At 40.6% G+C, this 27,842-nt stretch overlaps 1 protein-coding gene across 1 annotated transcript in view; it reads right to left on the bottom strand.

Moving 5' to 3' along the window:
• LOC143286623 (uncharacterized) overlaps window positions 1–27,842 on the bottom strand; it is a 177,678-nt gene that overhangs the window by 30,781 nt on the left and 119,055 nt on the right. Inside the window, exons 123-151 of the mRNA XM_076594665.1 lie at window positions 27,080–27,265; window positions 26,138–26,263; window positions 25,045–25,239; window positions 23,321–23,449; window positions 22,375–22,557; window positions 21,896–22,024; window positions 20,633–20,827; window positions 19,947–20,081; window positions 18,683–18,871; window positions 18,376–18,504; window positions 17,341–17,529; window positions 16,402–16,521; window positions 15,173–15,355; window positions 14,215–14,337; window positions 12,842–13,027; window positions 12,428–12,550; window positions 11,785–11,967; window positions 10,757–10,873; window positions 9,044–9,235; window positions 8,168–8,296; window positions 7,734–7,913; window positions 6,756–6,887; window positions 5,409–5,594; window positions 5,113–5,232; window positions 4,517–4,696; window positions 3,535–3,657; window positions 2,416–2,601; window positions 1,541–1,669; window positions 1,000–1,176 (exon numbers count right to left, since the gene is read on the bottom strand). Of these exons, the coding sequence (XP_076450780.1) occupies window positions 1,000–1,176; window positions 1,541–1,669; window positions 2,416–2,601; window positions 3,535–3,657; window positions 4,517–4,696; window positions 5,113–5,232; window positions 5,409–5,594; window positions 6,756–6,887; window positions 7,734–7,913; window positions 8,168–8,296; window positions 9,044–9,235; window positions 10,757–10,873; window positions 11,785–11,967; window positions 12,428–12,550; window positions 12,842–13,027; window positions 14,215–14,337; window positions 15,173–15,355; window positions 16,402–16,521; window positions 17,341–17,529; window positions 18,376–18,504; window positions 18,683–18,871; window positions 19,947–20,081; window positions 20,633–20,827; window positions 21,896–22,024; window positions 22,375–22,557; window positions 23,321–23,449; window positions 25,045–25,239; window positions 26,138–26,263; window positions 27,080–27,265 (4,554 nt within the window). The remainder of the gene's footprint in view (window positions 1–999; window positions 1,177–1,540; window positions 1,670–2,415; window positions 2,602–3,534; window positions 3,658–4,516; window positions 4,697–5,112; window positions 5,233–5,408; window positions 5,595–6,755; window positions 6,888–7,733; window positions 7,914–8,167; window positions 8,297–9,043; window positions 9,236–10,756; window positions 10,874–11,784; window positions 11,968–12,427; window positions 12,551–12,841; window positions 13,028–14,214; window positions 14,338–15,172; window positions 15,356–16,401; window positions 16,522–17,340; window positions 17,530–18,375; window positions 18,505–18,682; window positions 18,872–19,946; window positions 20,082–20,632; window positions 20,828–21,895; window positions 22,025–22,374; window positions 22,558–23,320; window positions 23,450–25,044; window positions 25,240–26,137; window positions 26,264–27,079; window positions 27,266–27,842) is intronic.

Genomic DNA, 27,842 nt, shown 5'->3' with positions numbered 1-27,842 from the left:
CAGACCACCACTGAAGTTCAAGTGGACGGGGAGAAAATTCTGTTGATTGTGGACTTTGATCCCATGCTCTCAGATTCTCTCGCTTCCAAGTTGGGCACATGACCACTGGGCCATGACTCACAGTGCGAATCTCATCTCAAAAGGTCTGTTTAAGTACACACACACACTACAAATCAAATCAATTCACTGATCTCAAAAGTCTGTTGAAAAACACTTTTACCACTGATGAACATTTTCACTGTAAATCCATCACTTCGCTGATGTCCATTGGTCTGTTAAAAAAAAACCGAAAAGCAACTTACATTGTAAGTGTAAATTGATCAATTGATCGATAAAGAACAGTTTCTCTGTAAATCTATCATTTCACTGATAAACAATTACACTGTAAATCTACCACTTCGCTGATAAAAAAAACACTTACACCATAAACCTACCACCTGAGTGATCTCAAAAGTTTTGTTAAAGAACTTCAAAAAGCCTGCTCCAGAACACCTGCACAACAATCTATCAATCAGCTGAAAAGGTCTCTTTAACACTCACAAAAGGTCTCTTTAACCACACTCACAAAAAGCTCTTTAAAAACACTCACAAAAAGGTCTCTTTAACCACACCCACAAAAAGGTCTCTTTAACACTCACAAAAAGGTCTCTTTAACCATACTCACAAAAAGGTCTCTTTAACCATACTCACAAAAGGTCTCTTTAACCATACTCACAAAAAGGTCTCTTTAACCACACTCTCACAAAAAGGTCTCTTTAACCACACCCACAAAAAGGTCTCTTTAACCACACTCACAAAAAGGTCTCTTAAACAACACTCACAAAAGGTCTCTATAACCACACTCACAAATAGGTCTCTTTAACCACACTCACAAAAGGTCTCTTTAACCACACTCACAAATAGGTCTCTTTAACCACACTCACAAAAGGTCTCTTTAACCACACTCACAAAAAGGTCTCTTAAACAACACTCACAAAAGGTCTCTTAAACAACACTCACGTTGTCAGGGTCACTGGCTTTGATGACATAGGACCAGGTGCCCGGGTCGGTGCTTTCTGGCACGGTCAGTGTGACGTCGCTCACCTGGGGTTTGTTGATATTCCTAGTCACCGTGACTATCACGTCCGATTGTCCGGTGAGGCTGGGATACGCATCATCGTAGGCCTCCACGTGAATCTGAAATTAATATGCCAAGAGTATGTTACATGAAACTGTACGCATGTGTGCACATATGAGTGTGTGCATACATGCGTGCCCGTGTGTGTGCATAAGAATTGTTCTATTCATAATAAGTACTAAAAATAGATTTGAAGTCAAATGAAATACAATAAAAGTCAATAAAAATGAACTGTAAAAATCTGACAATAAGTATCAGCCTAACAGAAAGTTAAACTGAGTAAAAAGGGAAATTCCCTCATGACGAACATGATTTATCAATGCAGCATCCTAAAAAAAAATACCAAATCAGGTGCAGAATTGCATCTTCATCTTCCTTTTTCTTCTTCATCTAAGCAGCAGCAGCATCACGCACGCGACTCACCCTGTACTGTGTCAACTTCTGGCTGTCATTGCGCAGGTCATCTTTGATTCTGATGGTGCCATCATTCTCATCAATGCTGAAGAAAGACTGCGCAGGGTAGAAGCCAGTGATCTTGTACTTCATGTTACCCTGCAAACGACGTGAAAAAAAACATGCAGACCAGTGGCTTTACATGCATGGCGCACACAAACACAAACTGAAGTATTCGAAAATTTGACAGACTAATGTTAAACAACAGCAACAAAAGTCTATTTTCATATTTTCAACAAACTTTCCCACTATAAAGCTGTTTAACATTTTGATCAAGAATATTATGGGGATACTGTTTATGCAAAACACACTAAGACCATGAACTGCCTGTGCTAGAGACAGTGTGAAATATGAAGCAACAAAAACTGTGCATGGGGTGTTTGGAATGGGGAAGATGGGGGGGAAGGGAGGGAGAATAATTACGCTAGATCATGTGTAGAAATGTGTGCAGTCAACTGTATATAAACAGATATTTTACAATATCAAATTACATTATAAAATATAAAAATACACACAAAAAAGAAACAGAAAAAGATACCTGCGTTTAGCAATACCACTCCATATAAAAAGGAAAAAAAAGGTGATTATCATTTTCTATGTATCAAAAACACGAACAAACAATGAATTTTTTTTTTTTTTTTTTTTAACACAAAAAATACCCTCAATTTTTCTATCATTTTCTTCTTCATTTTCATTTGTCTACCGCTATAAGCGATCCACACCAGCCACGGTATGCTGGCCAGGGAGAAGTGAAGCAGGCTGTGTTTGAGGCAACTTTTCTAGCCCCTTCCTCTACGGAGGTGAGCAATTTTTCTAACAGACACAATGGTAACAACAGCACATACCTGGAGAGATGCCTTGTTGGCCGTGACACGGATGACCGAATTGCCAACAGGATCAGTTTCTGGAACCGTCACAGTGTAAGTTCCCATGGTGAACACAGGCCTCTGCTCATCAGCCACATTGATGGTCACTGTGGCGGTGTCCTCCTTGGCGGTGGGGTACCCGTTGTCTGTCACCTTCACTGTGCACTGAAAATCAAACAGTGAAACACTGCATTCAACCATCGCATGTAGGCATATATTTACTTTGGATTCAACCATCGCACAGATATAAATAGTTCCTGAAATTGTACTCAACCACCGCCCAGATATTATGAGCTCCTTATATACGATTCAACCATCACATACAGATATCAAGATTTCTTAAACAGGATTCAACCGTTGCACAGATACAAAGGGTTCCTTACTTTGGATTCAACAGTCACACAGATATAAAGAGATCCTTGTACAGGATTCAATAGTCACACAGATATAAAGAGTTCCTTGTACAGGATTCAACCGTTGCACAGATATAAAGAGTTCCTTATACAGGATTCAACCGTTGCACAGATATAAAGGGTTCCTTACTTTGGATTCAACATTCACACAGATATAAAGAGTTCCTTGTACAGGATTCAACAGTCACACAGATATAAAGAGTTCCTTGTACAGGATTCAGTTACACAGATATAAAGAGTTCCTTGTACCGGATTCAGTTACACAGATATAAAGAGTTCCTTGTACCGGATTCAGTTACACAGATATAAAGAGTTCCTTGTACCGGATTCAGTTACACAGATATAAAGAGTTCCTTGTACAGGATTCAGTTACACAGATATAAAGAGTTCCTTGTACAGGATTTAGTCACACAGATATAAAGAGTTCCTTGTACAGGATTCAGATACACAGATATAAAGAGTTCCTTAAATATGATTCAACCACTGCACAGATACAAAGATTTCTTTCATATACTCACTGCTTGGTATGATGGTAAAACAAATACGCTATTCAATACCCACAATATGTACGTGCAAAAGTATCTTTTTAAAATTGAGAAGAGAGCGTATTAATGTTAACAATCTATGGAAAACTAAATCGTGATACATTCGTAAAAGATCTGCAAGACACAAGAAACAGTCTTACCAGGTAGGTGGTTTTGCTGAAGGAGAACTGAGTCTGGGAATAATATATGACTCCAGTCAAGGGATTGATGTACAAAAAGCGCTTGCAGTCATCATCTCCGGTCAAGGAGTACGTCAGCTGATCCTGATGAACAAAACACAAGCGGCATTTCAATGGAAACTTGCAGGCTGGTATGAAATTCTGATAACATTTTATAAGCAGTGAAATTGAGTTCCACATAATTTCATACACCCTGACACTGTATCATCAATAGTCATGGATCACAAATGTTTTGCTTGTCATGTCACATTGAGCAACATTTGGACGATCAATGTGAAAAAAAAAAGCAAAACCGTTAACTATTTCCATATGAACGGCAAAAGAGACGACGTTAACAGCGTTTCACCCCAATTACCATCATCAAAATATTGCAAGCGGAAGGCTCTTACACTGAAGACGTGCATGTTGACAAAGAATACCACAATTCTGACGACGGAAGCTAAAGGTTGGGTCATTTAGACACCCACTGGACATCCGAGGGGTCTGTGTAGAGGAGAAGAGAGGACTGGCCGTACTGAGTGAGTTAAGACTCTCCTCTAAATCAGCATTTTTATTTCTAGTTCTCTTTCCACTAAAATGCATAACCATAAACATCAACAAGCGTTAACATTAACCAACACAAGACATGCCTAAGATACAAAAACCTATGACTTCAGACTTTTCCAAACAAATCACAATATCTGTAACTTGTCATTTTTTTCTCTCTACATTCATAATTAAGATTGTCAGCCAGTTAATCAGAAAGAAAATTGGCTTGCAGGCTACAAGAAACCACGAGATTGTACAGCAATAAAATGATGATGTACTTTCATGAATTTGTGAACAACTAGCATATTCAAAGCACACAAAAGAACATATCAAATCACTCTGAAAATATTCAATACAAATGTTCAGTATCATTTCCATGTGGAATGTTAAGAGCGTAAAAGACAACACTGCTGACCCCATCCTGGTCGGTAGCTGTCACGTTGGTGATGACTTGTCCACCCACTGTATCTGCTCCAATAGAGCCTGTGTAGGGTCCTCCAATCTGGGGTTGGAACTGGTTGCGAACCATATCCACCGTCAGTGTCATTTTCCCAACGGAGTCTGGGTAAACACTGTCATAGGCCTCAATCACCAGCTGTAACAGAGGTTACACAGGTTTTACACAGAGGTTACACCATGTTAAGCATCATGGAAGTTTCATTCTTTTTTCTTTTTTTTCCGAAGGAGACCAACACAAGCTCATACAAGCGTAACCTCAAGTGAAGGGAATTCAGGCATTAAGGAAAGGCATAATTGCGATCACAATAAGGAATTTATATGTTTGGGTATTACACACAAACACACATACAGCTTACACACACACACACACACACACAGCTTACACACACACACACATACACACACAGTTATCTCACACACTCACACACACACACACACACACGCACACATGTACAGCTTGCACACACACACAAACACAGCACACACACACACACAAACAGCACACACAGACACACACACAGACATTTAAATGATTATATCACTGCCACTGACCGTGTATGTCATATCCCGACCAGTTCGCAAGTTGCGGGCAACTCTGACTTGTCCTTGGTTATCCACCTTGAAATAGTAGACTCCCAGACCTTCCCCAGCAAGTCGGTATGTCATCTGTCCCTGTAACAGACCATGCAGAATTCCGTATAAGATGATAATACAAAAAACACTCGCCTAACCCCTCCCCCACCCCCTCCCTCTTCTTGCAAAGAAGTGACCATGCAGTATTCTGTATAGGATGAAGACTACACAAAAGACACTCAACCCCCCCACCCCCAGGATCAAAATAAACTTACCGTCACTCCTGCAGCCTTGGTGGCGGCTGCATTGTAGACAAACTGGTTAACTGGTCTGCTCTCCTCCACCTGCACCCGGTCAGCAGTGTTACTGAAGGTGGGAGGCTGGATCCTGGTGATGAACACTCTCACGTTCACGTCCGTGGACCGGGAAGGTCGGCCCGAGTCTGTGGCTCGAACTGTCATCTGTAAAAATAAATAAATAAATAAACAAATGAATAAATTAATACATAAACAGATAAACAAAAAAAACTTATCCTGAAAATATTACTGATCGACTGTTGATTCCACTCACTGCCAAAAATTAGTTAAATAGATCACATCCACAAACACTGGTGGCATAACAGGCAAATGGTTAAAGCCTTGAACTTTCAATATATGAGCGTCTTGGGGTTTTATCATAGTAGTAGCATCTAATGAGTTAAAGGAGGAGATCTTTCCAGGTACAGGTCTGCCATTACTTTAATGCCCTTCAGTCTCATACACATGAAAAACAAAGAGTCCTGGTGCTGACAATGACACAAAACATTGTCAGTTAACAGTAAGTCTTGTTCGGGCTTGGTAAAGGTGTGACAGGAGGACGTAAATCAAATGGCTATGAAAGCAACACCTGCAGATAATTTGATACAAGAGCTTTGATGCCGCTGATAATAACAAGTGGTAATAAGTTTATTTATATGGCGCCTAATTAAACCATCCATCAAAACATACTAAAAGTGCAACTGAGTGAGAAATACATTACTATGACAAGACAATGGTATAAAATTACATATTAAGTACAATATTCATAGCAAACTACATATGTATACATACATGCATGCATGCATACACATGAAGATAATCAAAAGCAGTTCTGAACAGAACAGAGATGAGGCTGGTTTTGATACTGCCACTGACCATGATAACAAGATTTGTCACAGACATATGACAGTAAAAATGTTTTGTTCTGATTCTGTAACTTTATCTCATTTGCAGAGTTTACATTAAATCTCTGAAGCAACATTATGTTCCAGTGTACAGCAGTCTGTCTGGACGACAAACACAGACAATGCACACACTAACCGTCAACAGGACGACAGACACCACAGACAATGCACACACTAACCGTCAACAGGACGACAGACACCACAGACAATGCACACACTAACCGTCAACAGGATGACAGACAACACAGACAATGCACACACTGTCAACAGGACGACATACAACACAGACAATGCACACACTGTCAACAGGACGACATACAACACAGACAATGCACACACTGTCAACAGGACGACATACAACACAGACAATGCACACACTGTCAACAGGACGACATACAACACAGACAATGCACACACTAACCGAGTAGCTGTTGGAGGGGGCCAGAGTCAGGGATTTCCAGATGTACATCAGACCTGTGTCTTCCTGGATGTAGAAGAAGCTGAGACCATTGTTGCCGTCATTGTCTCTGATCAGACTGTACGTCACGGAATCCTGAAACAGAACACAGACCATTTGCAAACCTTAAGAATGCAAACCAATCAAGGTTAAAAAAAAAAAAAAAACCCAGTCCATCCAAAAGAAGCAGTACAAGTAACTATTCTGTGATCTTACTGTACTCTGGTAAAAGAAAAGCATAAACTCATCATACCGTATTTCTTTAACACGCCAAGACTCCCCTTCCCTTGTGACTGATTCCAGTAGATTTTTTCAATGTAGGTCATTCAGGCTGAAAGTCTGAAATTAACTCACCTATGTGACCCTTTGAAACAACCCAAATGCCAGGAAGCACCAGTTTGTTTTCAAAATGTTACACTGGTACACCCACACCATTTGATGATAACCATGTCCTGTACTATGCACACCACCACTCAAGGTCTTGAGGGAGGGTGTGGGTGAGGGGGGAGGGGACACTTTTGAATGTCAGATTTAAACCAGTGCACTCATATTCTCTGGTTTCCTGGGGCAGACGCATTACCAGCAGGCCACCACTCTCCTCAATGGAAGAGCAGAGCATGGACTGTCCACAGAAGGGCACAGTGCTGTTGCCAAAAACATCCAGTGTACAGATGGGCATTGTCAGGGAATTTCACATACTGAAGAAGAGAAAAAAGAAACAAATAAACAAAAAAAATGAAGAAAAAGGGGGTCAAAATTCGCCAGTCAAATTTTATGGTCAGAGCCACGAAAGAAAGATACCTGCCCTGGACATTTTGCCTTTCTTGATCTCAACCTCCTCCCCCAGGTTTCACATTTGCATTTTGATTGCTCAACTTCTCTCCCAGCATATCACTTAGGCAATAAAAAATCAGCTGAGGTGGATCCAAAATGCGCACTCACCCCATCGGCGTCAGAGGCAGTGATGTTGAAGATGGCGTCACCAAATTTCCAGGTCTCAGGGATGGTTTCCTGGTAAACAGCTTGGAAGACTGGTGCATTTGGATTGCGTCTGACATCAATGGTGACTGTCGTGGTTGCTTTTTGATCAGGGTAGGAAGTGTCATAGGCGTATATGTTCAGCTGAAACAAAGTAAGTCAGCTGGTCAGTGAGGGGCTTTCTGTGGAGCACAACTTCAATGGTAATCCATAGATTGTGGTTTATATACAAAATCTGCTTTGAATGTTTTTAAATGTTGGAGAAAAATAATTTAAAAAATGGATTTCAGCCATTCCCTTTCCCCCTTGAATTTCTCTCTCTCTCTCTCTCACACACACACACACACACACACACACACTGCATGATACAATTTTCCTGGGAACTTTTTTTGTCTTACCGTGTACTGCGTCCTTGCCAGTCCATCTGTCTGCAGATCCTTCAGCACCCTGATATCGCCGGTGTTTCGATCAATGGCGAAGAAATCGTCTGCTGGATATAGTCCGTTTGCTTCATAGACGAGTTGACCCTGCATTTCATAATCAACGATCAGTCCATTCCATAACAGCTCAGTGAAGTGCCATGGAACATAATGCACATGAAAACTTCAGATTCATTTGTATTGCCAAATGTATTTTGCGTTCACCTGAAAATATACACAAAGGCATTTTCCTCTGTATGGTATTGATAATGTTTGTGTGTGGGGGGTGGGGCCTGGGGGGGTGGGGGGGGGGGAAGGAGGAGGGGGATGTTTGTGTGTGCACCCACTCTATGCATGTGCATGTACACAATCATGTGTGCAGCTTGTGTAGCCAAAACCACTCTATGAAAATAAACAAACAACAACTTTTCTCTCCTGGCATGGATGAATGCACGTATGTATATCTGTCTGCATGCACGTATGTATATCGGTCTGCATGCACATATGTATATCTGTATATCTGTCTGAATGCACATATGTATATCTGTATATCTGTCTGCATGCACATATGTATATCTGTATATCTGTCTGCATGCACATATGTATATCTGTCTGCATGCACATAATTATGTATATCTGTCTGCATGCACATATGTGTATCTGTCTGCATGCATGTGGAATAAATTTTTAACATTCTCACATTGTTCACACACATGTGACGCCCCCCCTCCCCCACAACCTCCCCCCCCCACCCCAAACCCCCCCCCCCACACACCCCAAACCCCCCCCACAAAATCCACCCTTAAAATGAAATTGGTAAAATGCCAGCACCATGCCAGAATTCCCGAACCCCACCTGCAGATCATTATCACGAGCAGAGACACCAGTGTAGATGGTTTGTCCAACAGCAGTTGTGTCTGCGATGGCAGCCACCACATAGGGGGCGTTGATGAACACCGGGAAGACAGGGTTCACATTGACAGTGAAGGTCACGTCGGCAACATCTGTACGTCCATTCACTGGACGGTCAGTGGCTTCCACAGTCAGCTGGAGGGCAGAGGGGAAAACACCACCGTTAATGGAAGTCAGAGGGGAAAACACCACCGTTATTGGAAGTCAGAGGGGAAAACACCATCAACAGAGGGGAAAACACCACCATTAATGGAAGTCAGAGGGGAAAACACCACCGTTAACGGAAGTCAGAGGGGAAAACACCACCGTTAACGGAAGTCAGAGGGGAAAACACCATCAACAGAGGGGAAAACACCACCGTTAATGGAAGTCAGAGGGGAAAACACTGTTAATGGAAGACAGACGGGGAAAACACCATCGTTAATGGAAGTCAGAGGGGAAAACACCATCAACAGAGGGGAAAACACCATCGTTAATGGAAGTCAGAGGGAAAACACTGTTAATGGAAGACAGACAGGGAAAACACCACCGTTAATGGAAGTCAGAGGGGAAAACACCATCAACAGAGGGGAAAACACCACCGTTAATGGAAGTCAGAGGGGAAAACACTGTTAATGGAAGACAGACAGGGAAAACACCACCATTATTGGAAGTCAGAGGGGAAAACACCATCAACAGAGGGGAAAACACCACCATTAATGGAAGTCAGAGGGGAAAACACCATCAACAGAGGGGAAAACACCACCATTAATGGAAGTCAGAGGGGAAAACACCATCAACAGAGGGGAAAACACCACCGTTAATGGAAGTCAGAGGGGAAAACACCATCAACAGAGGGGAAAACACCACCGTTAATGGAAGTCAGAGGGGAAAACACCATCAACAGAGGGGAAAACACCATCAACAGAGGGGAAAACACCACCATTAATGGAAGTCAGACGGGGAAAACAACACTGTTAATGGAAGACAGACGGGGAAAACACCATCGTTAATGGAAGTCAGAGGGGAAAACACCATCAACAGAGGGGAAAACACCACCGTTAATGGAAGTCAGAGGGGAAAACACCACCGTTAAAGGAAGACAGAGGGAAAACACCACTGTTAATGGAAGACAGAGAGGAAAACACCACTGTTAATGGAAGACAGAGAGGAAACCACTACCGTTAATGGAAGTCAGAGGGGAAAACACCACCATTACTGGTCAGGCTTTGAGATTCTCCCCTAGTTTTGCGTGAAACATTAACAAAAGAAATAATTTTTTTAAATCAAAGTACTAATTACATATCTTTGGCAAGAACGATTTTTTTTTTATTCATTTTTTACATTTATTTTCACTTGTTGTGCAACTGCTGGTTATTTCCTTCATTGACAAAATATATTCCAATGCAGATGAATTTTTTGAATTGAATACGGCAGGAGAAAAATCTCCAATCTTTTATATGTGTCTAGAGCTTTTTTCTTTTTTTTTTTCAGCATAAGACAAAGAGACACATTTTTCAAAAATGTGATGAAATGATCAGTTCTGCTGAAAGTTGTTAGTCATGTGTGTGTGTGTGTGTGTGTGTGTGTGTGTGTGTGTGTGTGTGTTCACTGTTATCTCAGACTTGCCTATGATGAGAACTACTGCTAGAAAAACGAAACTGATTTGATACTGACCGTGAGCTGTGTGACTGTGGATGCAGGCTGTTTGATGAGGTAGATGTTTCCTGTGATGTGGTCCAGCACAAAGTAGCCCTGGTCATTCCCACCCGTGATTCTGTAGGTTGGGATGTCCTGCACAAGGGGGGCATACTTCTGTCAGTGGCAGCCACACCACCTTGCGTCAATAACCACCAGCTGTCTGATATTCACATCTATTCAATAATCCCTACAGTTTATTGCTGATTCAACAACAAGAATACAAAGACAAAAAATTACCAGTCTCCTGCAGAGTCTATTACAGTGATAAAAGAAAAGATGACGGCTTATTCTTTTACACATTGTGAATTCAACAACACAAGAATATAAACAAAAAAATTCCCAGTCTCGTGTAGAGTCTATAACAGTATTGCAATAAAACAAAAGATGACGGCTTATTCTTTTACACATACAAACAGATAAAGTCTGAATAAGAAACGAGAACTGTGGATTGTAAATAAAATAACACTCACTATGATTAGCAGTGTCAACGATTCTGACCATTGTCTATCTTCAGGAACCAGGTTAAGCGGAAAGGGTCTATTTCCATTGTACTCACTATCAAATCCCATCATTTATTTCAGGCAGATCAAAACCAGGGTGTAAAGAGTTAAAGCTGATTCTTGCATTTACTGCTTTTTGTTGATGCTTTCCTCCATGGATGAACAAGAACTATTAACCTGCAAGTCCCCCTATATTCACCAATCATTTTCATTGCATGGAATCTTACCAGTCATTTTCTCATGCAATGAGCTTTACAGTTATTAACCTATGCACCTAAATGCTAAGTAACAGTATAATACCAAGCATGTGGACACACACACACACACACACACACACTCATTCACACTGACAGACACAAACATACATGCACACAAACACACACTCTCTCTCTCTCTCTCTCTGAAACACAAAACACCTCCAAAGCATACATACAACTCCCCAATTCACACACACACACACACACACACACACACCAATCATCAACAGGCGTTTCGTGTTTTTACCCCATCTTGGTCAGTGGCACTGACGGTCTTGACCACAGTTCCGACAACTGTCTGAGGGGTGAGGGTGGAGGTGTAGGGCTCCCCCTGGAACACGGGGGGGTTCTGGTTCCGGGTCACCGCGATGGTCAGCGTGCTGGTCTCCCTCACCAGGGGTACGGCGCTGTCATGCACTGTCACTGCCAGCTGCAACAGGGAGAGTGAGTTCATAAGAGAGAGAGAGTGGGGGGAAGAGGAAGGGGGAGAGGTGGGAGAGAGAGAGGGGAAGGGGGGATGGAGGGAGGGAGAGAGTGGGTAGGGAGGGAGAGAGAGAGAGCAGAGAGCAGACAGACAGGAGAGAGAGGAAGGGAGAGAGGGAGGGAGAGAGGAGAGAGAGAAAGAGAGAAAGAGACAGAGACAGATAAACAGTGACAGGGAGAGGGGGTGAGAGAGACAGTGAAAGAATGAAAGAGGGGGGGGGGAGAGAGAGAGAGAGGAGGGAGAGAGAGAGAGAGGAGGGAGAGAGACAGAGAGTAGGGAGAGAGAGAGGAGGCACTTAGAGCTCATTACATGGGGAGTTTGCACCATATAAGATCTATTCTTCTTCTTCTCCTCCTCCTTATTATAATTATTATCATCATTATCAGACAGTTCACCAGCGACTGACCCTGTACAGGCTGACAGTGGGGTCCAGGTTGAGGTTGGTTCTGACGGAGACGTAGCCCGTGGTGTTCACCTGGAACATGTTGGGGGCACCGTCCTCACCGATGGCCGTGAACACCAGAGCCCCCTGCAACAACGCACAACATGCAAAGAATTATTTGTGGCGGGCTGTTACCCGTCATGAGAAGCTGATTCTTGCTTGTTCTGTTTTTTCCAAGTATTATTGCGGAGTGCAAAAAGAGTTAATTTTAGTCAATTCAAAACAGTTGTAACATGCTCAAAATATAATCACAGATATCACACCCTATCCAGACTCAAATATGGCCGCCAATGTCATCCACTGGCATCAGGCCAAAAAGCTTTATACATGCATGCCACGACTCACACCCTCCCCCTACACACACACAAAATATCTTACACGTAGATCAGGGTCTTCAGCGCTGATCTGGTACACAAATGCCCCACTGACGTCCCTTTCTGTCTTGGTGACGGTCAGAGGCAGGTTTCTGAACACTGGGGGCCTGTCCCGCAGCACGTTCACTGTCACAGAGGCCGTTCCCACCTTCGGATTGCCTGGACGGTTGTCCATAGCTTGCACCGTGAACTGTAGATAAGAGGAGAAATTGTTCTAATGCCCCATCATGCATGCTGCAAATACGAGATATTGTTCTCATACCCCATCATACCTACTACAAACAGGAGGAGAAATTGTTCTCATACCCCAACATGCATACTGGTGACTGTACACATTTTGTTAAAAGTTTTAATTTTCACATTTGAACGTTATCATTTAAAAGGTAGGAGAGAAAGGGGGGGGGGGGGTGAATACTGAGCTGGGGGAAACAGGGTAAAAGGAGGGTGGAATCTGGAAATAAATCTTTTTTTTTCTTTTTTTTTTTCATGAAACAAACTTTTATCAGTCCCTTTTCTGGACACAGTTGTTTGCCACACTCTGGTTTGACACCAACAGTTACAACAGCTGCCAGACTCTGGTGACTGACACTGATAGTTACAATATTGTGCAACACTATTACATCTCTTTGTGCATTTCCATTTGTGGACCTGTGAACTGGGCTGCTGCTCTAGATTTTATTACGGGAAAGTGTAACTTTCATCTAACAAAAACAAACAGCTGTGACTGTGGTTTGAAGCTGTATAATTCAAAGTCGAAAAAAATAATGCTTTTTAAAAATTTTCTATGCTTTAACATATTTTTGCTTTTATTTTAATGGTATGCATTATAATGCAATTGATATCATTACTTAGTTCTAAATATGCAGTTAGACTTCTCAAAAACTCATGTTTTGTCTGAAAAGTAAAGTTTCGCAGTATACACTTGTACTAAAATCTGGTTAACATGATGTAATGAAACACTGAACCAGTACAAAACTAAACTGATGTCAGTCCATTTAGAAAGCACTGTCTTACTATGTCATTTACATAACCAACATAGCATACATGTTAAGAAATTGTTTCATAAAATATTTTGATCATTTCCTGTCTCTAGAAAAAAAAACAAAAAAACAATCGATATTTTCATTTCCTTCTCATTAAAAACAACAACAACACAGTGTTAACTTCAAACACCCACTTAAAAACAACAGAAGCCAACTTTGGGCATTCTTTTCCCCGACAGTTTAGTACAAAATATTCTCCATATGCACCTGACTTCACTGTAGTCAACAGTAATGTGGATTTGTCTCCATACTATAACACTACATTTTTTAAAAAAATACCAAAAACAACAACAACAACAACAAATTAAACAGAGCAGGAAGTAATGAGACTTACCGTGTGACGGTTGATGCTGGTTTGATAGAGTTGTCTCTTCACGTAGATCTGGCCGGTCAGTCCGTTGATGCTGAAGAAGCGCTGCTGCTCTGTGTCCAGCCTCAGGCTGTAGGTCAGTGGATCCTGCACAGCACCATCACCAACACCATAGCAGACACACCTTACTCCAACGAGGCAGGGCGAGTAACCATGGAAACAGAGCCACAGCAGACACACCTTACTCCAACGAGGCAGGGCAAGTAACCATGGAAACAGAGCCACAGCAGACACAACTTACTCCAATGAGGCAGGGCAAGTAACCATGGAAACAGAGCCACAGCAGACACACCTTACTCCAACGAGGCAGGGCGAGTAACCATGGAAACAGAGCCACAGCAGACACAACTTACTCCAACGGGGCAGGGCGAGTAACCATGGAAACAGAGCCACAGAAGACACACCTTACTCCAATGAGGCAGGGCAAGTTACCATGGAAACAGAGCCATAGCAGACACAACTTACTCCAATGAGGCAGGGTGAGTAACCATGGAAAAAGAGCCACAGCAGACACAACTTACTCCAATGAGGCAGGGCAAGTTACCATGGAAACAGGTGTTCCATCAACTGCAAATTATCATCTAATACATGAATAAGCAGGCGAGTATCATCAATGGAAAATAATTCCTCTATAATAAAGCAAAGTTAAAAGAGAACATATGGACCTAAAAAAAATTATGGACCTAAAAAAAAAAAAGTTTTAAAATTTTTTAAAAGGGGAGGGAGAGGGGTGTAGGTGACAGGGCAGGGGTGTAAAACTTAGCTAAAGGGTTCTCAGGATAGGAACTTGCGACTGATGTTACATCATTTCTGTTTACACTTTCTTGCTATTCCCTTTCACACACACACACACACACTCACACAGAGAAATGCATGCTAACTCCCAAGGGACTTGAATCCCCATCCATCCATACACACTAACCAGATCAGAGTCTACTGCTGTGACGTTGATGAAATTGAATCCTGCAGGTTCGTATTCAAACACATTTACAATGTAGGCTGACTGTCCGAAGATGGGGAAGCCAACGTTGTGATCCACTTGAATGGTCACCCTGCAGGAACCCAGGTTTTTGGGGTAGACAGTGTCGTACACATACACCATCAGCTGGACAAAGAAAACATACACCCTTTGTCACACACTGCTGTTGTCACACACTGAGAGAAAACAAACAAACCACTCACACAATACAGACACATGATGATTTGATAATGGCCTCATGTGCTTTTGTAGACACTCATACTACTATGAGGAACTCATAATCAGAAAGAAAGTATTTCGTCACTTTATTCTATGTACACAATACACTCACAAGATGGCTATGCTTTTGCATATGCTCATATTATTGTGACAAACTCACTCAGATTGTTATCTGATGTATATTTGTAGATTATGGCACAGTATCTTGTGACTGAGTTCACAACGCTTAATTCATTACCAATAAATCAAATTACTGGAACAGTATTTTGACAGACTATTGATAATGGTAGGGTACTTTTCTGTTTTCTGATTTAGAAAAACAAAACACAAAAAACCAACGAAACATAGTATTATGAGACTATCAGTTCATATCAGGTAATTGATTACAGTTCAAGAGTTTATACAGCATATAAACATGGTTTATTGCAGCACAGCATTTTGAAATTGCTAGATTAAAAAAATATATCAATTTTGCATAATATTTTGAAAATGACAATATAAAAATAAAACTATTCAGTCTATGAATCTTTCCTTCTTTCACTATGTACCTGAAACAATATTTCAAAATGTTGTTTAAGTCACAAAGTTGTGATCAAAACAACAACAAAATCTTTCTGTTTCCTAAAACCTGCACAGAATCTTTCTATTTCCTTTCAGGAAAATACTGCAATATGAAATAAAATTTTGTTTCTTCTGGAAGTTGACCTTTCCATTCAGGAACAGGTCTGTCTATCAAGATCTTGTCCATCAGACTTATTCACATACAAAGGGGTGACACCAGCAAATTGGTGGAGATTGGAGCATACTGACTGCCTCATGCACCCAGTGACAGGGGAGCAGCTAAGCAAGTATGTTTCAAGTATCTGTTTCTGTTTCCATCCTGTTTCAAGAAGCAACTGGAGCCACAGCTAGGGACTTCCTGGCCAGGACGCTGCTTTCGACAGTGCACTGACCTCAAACCTGGAGGTCAGCGTTGACTGGAGGGAGCGTCGCACAGTCACTCTGCCATCTGACGACAGGTTGAAGTAGGCCCATGCCAACGCGTCACCAGTGGGAGTGAACCGCAGATCACCCTGTAATTAAACAGTTTTGTATGTATTTGTATGTACTTTTTTTTTTAATGAATGTTTATGTTTGCAACCGTGGAGTCATTAGCACATAGGCCAACTTGTACATCTGCTATTACTTAAAGGCACACATACAAACACACGCACACACACACACACAATTTTATAGATAAAATACATGTATAAGGATAATGTGGAGCAAATATGAGGGAAATAACATTGCTGATAAGTTCATAGAGCTACAGCAAATAGCACACAAAACAAAAGAATGTTGCACTTACACACACAAACATCATAAATGCTACACATAAATTATTCAAAACAAATACAGCTGATACAGATCCACATGACATGTAAATTCAACAACTGGAGGATTCAATGAGCTGAATTTCTTTCTGCTTCAATAAGGAAGATGATAATAATAACAACAACAACAACATAATAATAATAATAATAATAACAACAAAGACAATAATAATACTATATTCCTGAAGAAAAATGTATCTCAGTTTACTTTAGATAGACATGAATTCCTGACTTCAATGTTCCTACACACACACATTGACACACAGAAAAACACACACATCTTTTCAAAGTCACTCATTTAACCTCATGAACTCATTCAAAGCTGATAACTGGCAATGATACATTAAAAGAAACAAAGATTATGTTTTTTCCTATCTTTGACAGAGTCATAAAACAACTTTTTTTCTCTTTTTCCAGAACTGAATTTCATTTCTTATCAATAATTTCTTTCATTCATCAAGTTTGTAACTAAACTTTTAAAAAACATAAAGTATAGAACTCCACACTGTTTTCATTTACCTTCTGGTTCTGGTCCGTGGGCGAAAACCTGAAGACCTCAGTGCCAAGAGGTGTGTTTTCATCATAGGCGGTGATCGTCTGCCCATTGTTGAGACAGGTGGGAGCGGATGTGTCTCGAACGATGTTGATGGTCACGGTGGCCTGGGATTGACACTGAGGGATCCCGTCGTCAGCAGCCACTACTGTGAACTGAAAACAACAAACAGCAAAACGTTGATGGCACAAGTACATACATATATTCTTGTACATGCATGTCTGCGCGTGCATATGAGCGTGTCTGTGTGTTCATTATGGCTGCATGTGTGCTCACATTTGAGCATGTGTGTGAGCATGTGTGAGAACAAATGCATACACATGTGAGAGTATGAGTGTATGTGCACATTTGCACTTGTACATGTATATACATGTGAAAATGTCATCTGTATGTGTTATCAAACAATGACATGGTATGGTACAATATTATTTTTTGTCACAACATATTTTTTCTGTGTGAAATTTGGGCTGCTCTCCTTGGGGACTCTCACCACAGTGCAGCACCACCATTTTTTTTTTTTTTTTTTTTTTTTAATTCCTTCATTATGTATATAAATTTCTGCAAGTGTATTTGTTTTATTGTCAAAATGTGATTTCTACCAAAGAGACAACCCTCTTGTTGCCATACGTTCTTTTACAAGCATAAAGTGCATGCTCCACACAGGACCTCGGTTCATCATCTTATTCGAAAGACTAGCACCCAGACCACCACATGAGAAAATTCCAGTGTGTGCCGGAATCAAACATGTGAACACTCACTTCCTTGTCAGGTGCTCTGCACCACGCCTGTGCACTACTCTGGTATTCTTTTTAATGAAGAACATTTTCCCTCATTTCTATAGGTTTTAATGGTTTTGCAGGATTATCTAATACAATAAATATCCAACTGCCATCCACCAATCACTAGCATGGGGGTCAATATGGCAGATACGTTGTTGCATATATGGTTCAGCCCCCATGCTCCAACGCCTCTCTGACACTGAAACAAGAGGTCAGCAGTACCGTGTAGCTTGACTGAGCATTGGTGAGGTCACTGCTGATGAAGATATCTCCAGTGACAGAATTGATGAAGAAGAAATTGGCAGCTGTGACCCCTTGTTGATCCCGCCGAATGGTCAAGCTGACAGTGTCCTGGAACAAATCAAATTGAATCAAATCAAATCAAGCCCAACTATCAGCTTTAGCTTTTCATGAGATGTTGCTTTTAAATGTTCACTTATGAAATTCAGATCTTTTCCCCATCAATTTTTACTCCAAAACTACAAAGAAGCCACTGTGATCACAGTACAACATATTGTGGGCCACTCACGCCATCAGCATCAGTAGCGCTCAGCGTGTAAACCAGGGTGTTGATGGGATTGCTCTGATCAGTTGATGCACTGAAACTTGTGGAGCCACCACTGAACTGAGGACAGTTGGGATTACGGTTGACGGAGATGACGACGACCTCTTGGTCACGGTTGTTGGGTCTGGCTTGGTCATAGCATTCCAAGGCCAGCTGATTAGACAGAAACAGACCCGGCTGACTTAACGAGGCTACATTTGCATCAAAACACATTTCATTATATAAATACAAACCTGATTATCTCAAGTGCTTTCTGAAACTGAAAAACAGCAAAAAAAACAATTCAAACAATCCATCTGATTCATTTAGTCCTAAAATATAAACAAGGGGTATAATCCTAAAGCTCATTTGCAAGACATCTATGTCATCATTCCTAGCCACTGCTCATTCATTCATCATTCTGACAAAACAGAGAACAGAGTCACAAGTATACAATTTAACTCTCTCCATACGAACGGCGAAAGGGACGACGTTAACAGCGTTTCACCCCAATTACCATCATCAAAATATTGCAAGCGCAAGGCTCTTATACTGAAGAGGTGAATGTTGACAAAGAATACCACAATTCTGACGATGGAAGCTAAAGGTTGGGTCATTCAGACACCACTGGACATCCGAGGGGTCTTTGTATATGAGAAGAGAGGACTGGCCGTACTGAGTGAGTTAAGACAGGAAGGAGAAGAGAAAAACAGTTTGTTTTCACAATGAGTGAAAATGCAGAGGAAAGAATCAATGAATTAAAGAAACAAAGACAAACAGAAAGACAGAAAGCTGTGAAACTCTGGAGGCAAAAATAACTTTTTGATGAGGCAATCTAAGACACAATACAGCTTTGGTACATTCATATTCACAAATTCTTGAAATATTCTACATTCTTTCTCATTTTACACACACACAAAAAAAAGAAACAAAAAAGATATTAATGTGTCTTCAACTTTAAAATCTGGCGGCCACAATCAGTGGACTTCACATTTGTAAACTCTGACCTTGAACATTTGAAATATAATGCAGACACAAAAAGGGTTGTCTCTTAGTTTATTTGTGCATTTAATGTAAACGACACTATATCTAAAAGTATCAATTCATAGCTGAAGAAAGAAAGAGCAACCACTTGCAGTGCATGTCTAAGTTCATTTCTGCATTAATTAAAAAAAATATATTTTGAATGGTTCTAATCCACTGTCATGCAGTGCAATATAGAACAAACACAAAAAAAACAGCCACATACAGTGTATGTCTGAGTGTCGGCACTGTCCTGAGCCAGGTTTTTAATCAGAGTGATTTCCCCTGTGTCATTGTTCAGGCTGAAGTACTCAGATCCTGGGCGGAAGTTGAAGAGACTGTAGCGAATGCGATTTCTCATCTGAAAGAAAATAATCATTTAAAAACATAAATAATTCTGTCATTTCGTGAGTGTTCATGTGCATGAATTTAGATGGTATGCTGGTTTTGTTTCATTTTATATTTTTAAACTTATTTTCACTTTAGACATTACATACCTGTTACAAATTTAAACCGTAGGTCTAAAACACATATGTATTTTCAATCAAATCTAACACTGGTTCAAAGCATTTCGGTGTAAATGTAAATGGCTGTCACATCTTAAAAGAATACTTGAGAAATACAATAATAATAATAATAATAAAATTAGTAATAGTACTATACTACTGCTGCTGCTGCTAAGAATAATAATAATAATATCAATCATAATAATAACCATAACATTAATAACAATGACAATGTGAATTCACATAGTGCCAACTGTCTGAATAATACTGAGCATTTTACAAAAATGGGTAAATATACACATAATTTTTTTTTTTTTTTAAACCCACAAAACACACACACACACACACACACACACACACGAAGTACACAAGAACAATGGAGCAGCATGCATGGTGAAACACCTACATCCTGAGCACTGATATCTTGGTCCACACAGCTGACAGTGTACACGACAGAGGGGACCGCCTGAGCGATGGTGAGAGGGACAACGTAGGGGGTGTTCACAAACTGTGGCTGATTGTCGACACTCTCCCGGATGATCGTGATGCGAACACTGGCGGTGGCTGACCGGCCTTGACCATCCAGGGCTTTCACGTTGAACTGAAATAATATAAAGCCTAACATCAGTACCAGTACTTTCACACTGTACTGAAACATTATAAAGCCAACATCAGTACCAGTACTTTCACACTGTACTGAAACATTATAAAACCAACATCAGTACCAGTACTTTCACATTGTACTGAAACATTATAAAACCAACATCAGTACCAGTACTTTCACATTGTACTGAAACATTATAAAACCAACATCAGTACCAGTACTTTCACATTGTACTGAAACATTATAAAACCAACATCAGTACCAGGACTTTCACACTGTACTGAAACATTATAAAACCAACATCAGTACCAGTACTTTCACACTGTACTGAAACATTATAAAGCCAACATCAGTACCAGTACTTTCACACTGTACTGAAACATTATAAAACCAACATCAGTACCAGTACTTTCACACTGTACTGAAACATTATAAAACCAACATCAGTACCAGTACTTTCACATTGTACTGAAATATCACAGAACTAGTATCAGTACAAGAAAGTGCTTTCATATTGTACTGAAATATTACAGAAGAGAACAATGTCTTTAGTACCAAGTGTACTCACAAGGAATACTGGGATGGGGGGGGGGGGGGTTAGTGCATAAACACAGATATAGTAAGATTTCAGATGCATACTATATCAGTATCAGTATACACAACGTGGAGATTATAGAAATCTGTTGTTTTGGTGTGATAGTGAGACTTACACTGACCAGTCTGTATATATCTTAAAAATAATTGTGGTAATAAGTTCACACATGACATTTGACTTTAATGGCTAAGAGGTTTGTACCACCTTCTCTTCTTTTTTTTTAACATTAATATGATTGGAAAAAATTTTTTCCGATTGTATGCAAGCAAGCATTTTGTGGAAATGAATGCATGTAAATAGTGAGAACTAATTTTGTAAGCCACAGACTCACAGTGGTAAATTTCTATTTTCAAAGATAACTCTCATTTCCTTTTTCATTTTCTTTAATAAGGTTGATGTAAAAGAGAGACACACACACACAAAGGACATGCAACAGGGAAGACAGTGACAAGACACATGATATATCTTACACTGTAAAAGTTGGTGGGTGCAGTTCCTCTTAGATCTTTGCGGACTCTGATGAATCCAGTGTCAGGATCCAGATAGAAGTACTCAGATGCCACGTTGTTTGGAGAAACCATCTCATACGTGACAGTGTCCTGCAACCAAAAAAAGATGCAGCTTTATACACTTACTTGTCAGCATTATTCTGAATCTCTGAAATGCATGTTATCTTCAAGAGGCAGCATCACTATGAAGCAGATACTGGAGGGTAAGAGACAGATTTGTTCCCTGTGTCAACAGCTTTGTGACAGAGCCACAAACACACACTTCTCAAAGCGTTACAACATCTGCAACACAGCATTTCTTTTCAGTCTTAAAAGACTTGAATCAAGAAGAAAGAAAAAAACGCTGATTTCATTATCTTACCACTTCTGTACTTTTTAGTAATGTGAAAAGGCTAAGTTAATGTAGTACTGGGAAAATGTTACGTTAAAAGCCAACATACACCATCAACGTCGGTTGCAGACACTGGCCCAAGTCCAGACCCAATTTCAGCCGTCTCACTGATGGTAAACGAATAGTCATTGCTTGTGAACACTGGACTGTTAGGATTGCGTCTGACAGTGAAGGTGACAAGTGTCTCCGCTGTCCTCCCTGGGCGAACGGAATCGTAGGCAATCAGGCGGAGCTGGAAACAAAAAAATATACCTAATTGAAAAAGCCTGTAAAGTAGCCTCCATGTATGTGTGTGTGTGTGTATATATATATATTCATGCACACATGCATGCATGCTGACACATACCCCACCATGTGTGCTTTTCTTTCAGACTCTGCAAAGCACGTCTAACATTTTATCATACGCAGGATGATAAATATCCATTTTTGTTAAGGTTCAAATAGTTCAACATTCAAATAGAAAACATATGTAAAACAAAGGAACAAGATATACAAAAAAAATCCACAAACTTCATTATTACACATAAACACACACAATCTCTAGGACATATGGATGCCTGCATATCCATACACATATAAAACACACACATAGACCAATTTACTCTAACTTGTAGAGTGGGATCAAACTATGGATTCAATGTGCATGGGCCTATGATTTACCCTTTCCTTCCACAGTAATATGTGATTTAATGTGTGGTCAAGCCCTGTTCTTTCTTATTCGCTGCAAATGTCAAATTATCCCAGCAGATATCAGCATAATGCTCTGAGCTCTTTTTGAGAAACAGTGCCGTATAAATGTTCAATATTATTAACTATCATTATTATTATTATAACGATAAATATCATCATTTCTATTAGCATTATCATCATCATCATTAACATTATTAGCATATCATTTGCATTATCATTATCACGTAAAGAGAGAGACAGAGATAAAGAGATGATTCTGTGGTCAGTTTAGTTTAGCTGACCAACATTCCCACACAGTACAGTACCTGGTAGGCGGTCAAGTCGTTGGGGTCATTCCTCAAGCTGCTGACCAAGGAAATCTGACCGGTGGTTGAATTGACGTTGAACAAGGACTCAGCCGGGTAGTCTCCAGTCACCTTGTATACTATCTCTCCCTGAAGTCATCAAGTGTTAAAACCGTCAGCTTCATCACTATCACACACAGTCATCAAATGTCACAAACATCACCTTCATCACTATCACACACAGTCATCAAATGTCACAAACATCACCTTCACCACTATCACACACAGTCATCAAATGTCCCAAACATCAGCTTTATCACTAACACACACAGTCATCAAATGTCACAAACATCAACTTTATCACTAACACACACAGTCATCAAATGTCACAAACATCACCTTTATCACTATCATACACAGTCATCAAATGTCACAAACATCAGCTTCATCACTATCACACACAGTCATGCCAAGCTGCCTGCAATCAACAATGGTTTTGATGTGGTGTGGTGTGGTGTGGTGTGGTGTGGTGTGAAGTGGTGTGGTGTGAAGTGGTGTGGTGTGGTGTGGTGTCATATGGAATGGTGTGGTGTGGTGTGGTGTGGTATAGTGTAACATATGGTACAAATTGGTGTGGTATGGTACAGTATGGCAGAGTACAGTGTGGTTCAGTACAGTATGGTACAGTTCAGTACAGTATGGTTAAGTACAGTTCAGTACAGTACAGTTCAGTTCAGTTCACTACGGTACAGTTCAGTTCGGTACAGTTCAGTTCAGTACAGTACGGTACAGTACAGTACGGTACAGCATGGTACAGTTCAGTACAGTACAGTACAGTTCAGTACAGTACAGTATGGTACAGTTCAGTACAGTATGGTTCAGTACAGTACACAGTAGAGTACAGTACAGTATGGTTCAGTTCAGTACAATATGGTTCAGTTCAGTACAATATGGTTCAGTACACTATAGTATGGTACAGTTCAGTTCAGTATGGTATAGTTCAGTTCAGTATGGTACAGTTCAGTACAGTTCAGTTCAGTATGGTACAGTTCAGTTCAGTATGGTACAGTTCAGTACACTATAGTATGGTTCAGTTCTGTTCAGTACATTTCAGTTCAGTACAGTATGGTTCAGTACACTATAGTATGGTACAGTTCAGTTCAGTATGGTTCAGTTCAGTACAGTATAGTATGGTTCAGTTCAGTACAGTATGGTACAGTTCAGTACAGTACAGTTCAGTACAGTATGGTACAGTTCAGTTCAGTACAGTTCAGTTCAGTACAGTATGGTACAGATCAGTACAGTACAGTACAGTTTAGGACTGGGTTGGTTTGTGTTGGGATGGGTTGGGTTGGATTACTTTTTGTCACAACAGGTTTCTCTGTGAAATTCTGTGGCAACTCTCCCCAGGGACAGCACATTGCCACAGTTCAGCCCCACCTTTTTTATTTTCTTTTTACTGTCTGCAAGTTTATTTGCTTTGCTGTCAAAGTGGATTTTACTGCAAAATTTAACCAAGGACAACCCCTTTGCTGCTGTGGATTATTCTACAAGCATGCTGCACATGGGCCATCGCTTCATCATTTGGTTTGTAATTTCAACATATTCATTCACTTCATATTTTAAATTTTCTAGGTTCTGAGCCCTGGTTTTAATTGTACATCTTTCCAAAGATCTGCTGCTTTCTAAGACTTTGGAGGCAGATGTAGTGTGTGTGTGTGTGTGCTGTTGCCAGAACAACATACCTGAAGGTCTGGGTCGACAGCAGAAACTCTGTAGACAAATCCAAGAGTCTGGTTCTCAGGCAGGGGAAGTGAAGGCTGGATGCCAGGAGCAGGGATTGTGAAGCGGGGGTTCTGGTCGGGAGTGACGGTGATGTACACCAAAGCCACAGCCGACCTGGGGTTCACCGAGCGGTCATCAGTTGCTTGCACCGTAATCTGCACAAGGCGAACAGGGGATAGGAGTGCATCAGAGAATGAAGCAAACATGAATGTATTGACAGATGTACTGACTCAACTAATGGCATCATGTAAGGAAATACAAAAACAAACAAAAAACCAAAACAAAACGGGCATGCCTACACACATTTATCAATGGAAAAAGTGCCTGCTATATTCCCACAGGCGATTTTGATGGAACCACAGAACTAAGAAGTACTAAATGCAGCTTTATTCCAAAACCAGTTTAAGTATTAAATAGCAATTAATGATAAATAATGTGACTCCTTAAAAAGTATGCAAGAGGGTATATGTACGTGATATGACATCTTGATTTACAAATACTACTGGTTCAAGTATTAAATAGCAATTAATGATAAATAATGTGACTCCTTAAAAAGTATGCAAGAGGGTATATGTATGTGATATGACATCTTGATTTACAAATACTACTGAACAACATACTATTATATGTCTATATCTAATTACAATACAGTATTTTATGCCTTTAAGTGATTACTGCATGTGTATAGCTATGATTATTGTGTGTGTGGTTTACTTGAAGTTAACATCGAAGTGTTTTTCATGTCATGTTTTGCATGTGTACAATTGATCATTGCATCTGAGATTTACTTCAAGTCAACATCTATACTGAACGACAGCAACAACAACAAGGAGGAGGGGTGAGGAGGAGAAGTAGTTGTAGTAGTAGTAAGAAGAGGAGGAAGAGGAGAAAGAGGAGGAAGAGGAGGAAGAGTAGGAAGAAAGAAGAGAGGAGGAAGAAGAAGAAAGAATGAGGAGGAGGAGGAGGACTGATCTTTGTGTATCATTCATGTGCTTTACACCACAAATTAATTTCTCTGGAATTAACGAAGTGTTCTGTGTTCCACAAACTCACATTGAAGAAAGTGTTCTGAGGTCTTTCCAGAGACTTGCGAAGAATGATGGTGCCAGTCAAGGGATTCAGGTAGAAAAACTGATCAGCTGATGGTCTGGATGAGACAACGCTGTATGTGATTCGGTCCTGTACCAACAAATACACATCACCAATAATAAAATCTGAACATTAAGTCAGCAGCTTTTGTTTCGTAGTCCTTTTTATTGTCTGCACAAGAGTTACTCAAGCTTATGGCTCTCTGACAATATCGATACTATAACTGACTAAACATGTGAATACAGTTATCACAAATATTCTCAAGATATGATCAAATGAGATCAGGTCAAATGAGCTCAGCACACCTCAGATATACAAAACAACACTGTCTGGAAACTCACAGGAATGTGTCTTTTGACTCGAGTGCATGTCCCATCTTGACTCTTTTTAAATTTATCGTTCATTAACATGTGAATTACAATAACAAATCGAAATTGATTTGATAAGGAAGCCACAACACGTCATTTGGACTGAAGTGTGAGAACAGTGAACAACCATTTCCTGTTACACATAAACTCACCCACTCATATGCATACACACCTAATCACCCTGCTACCCCCCCGCCCCCCCCAACCTCCGTCCCCCACACCTCCTCACACACACACACACACACACACACACACACACACACACACACATCAGTATACACTGGTATCAACAGTGCACCGGCCAAGCCACACCACACTGTCACATCTTAGAATGTATCACTGTCAAGGGGTCAGGTTAAAACAACAAAGACAGACACAGGAAGTACATATTTTGATAAGTCATACAAGATACAACTTTGTGGTCAGTAAACTCACACTTTTCTTTAGTCTTGAGTACTCACAACACACACACACACACTGAACACTCACACGCAGAACACTCACTCTTGAACACTTAAACGCAATGAAGTGTGCAAACCATATCAACATCAGTTGCAGTGACGGTGATGACGTCAGAGCCCACCAGATGGTACTCTGAAATGGTGACTTGGAATGGGCTTTGTCCAACAAAGACAGGACCATTCAAATTGCGGCTGATGGAGATTGTGGCCTGGCAGGTTGTTTTAAGCTCAGGAGCTCCTGCATCGTACACCATGACGGAAATCTGAAAGTGAGAAGAGTATATCGTATGATTCCCCTGTGCCGTCACAAAAAATATATTAGTGAATCATTGTCATGATCATGGTTTCCATCTCACAAGTCAATAATTCAATCTGATGTGAAAATGAATCAATGTGAGAGGATGGAGGAGAGAGAGAGGGAGAAAGAGACAGAGAAAGACACAGAGAGAGAATGGGTGTGAAAGAATGAATGTGAAAGAGTGTGTGTAAGAGTGGGGTGGGGGTGGAAGGAGGGCGGTGTTCATGAATGTGCATGTTCGTATGAATACATTCAATATCCATGATTTTTTAGTCACTCAGTGCGTCAACTGCAGACCACAAACTAATTCTGATCCAAGCTCACCCTCAGGAAGCAGGCCATGTCTACACCAGTGTGTAACTATACTGCATGTGTGCGGTGCTGCAGTAGTGGTGACATGGTGCATTCACTGCACACATGATTTCCAGTTGAGTTGAACTCAAGTTGAGGTCCAGTTGAGTCAAGGTCAAGTCAAGAACAAAGTCGAGGTCAAGTTCAAGGTGTATCATGTCGAGCTGAGTTGAATCCCATTGAATCAAGTC

The sequence above is a fragment of the Babylonia areolata genome, chromosome 1, assembly GCF_041734735.1.
Source record: "Babylonia areolata isolate BAREFJ2019XMU chromosome 1, ASM4173473v1, whole genome shotgun sequence".
Lineage (NCBI taxonomy): Eukaryota > Metazoa > Mollusca > Gastropoda > Neogastropoda > Buccinidae > Babylonia > Babylonia areolata.
Note: the sequence above shows the minus strand (reverse complement) of the source record. Positions and strands in the feature narration are given on the sequence as shown.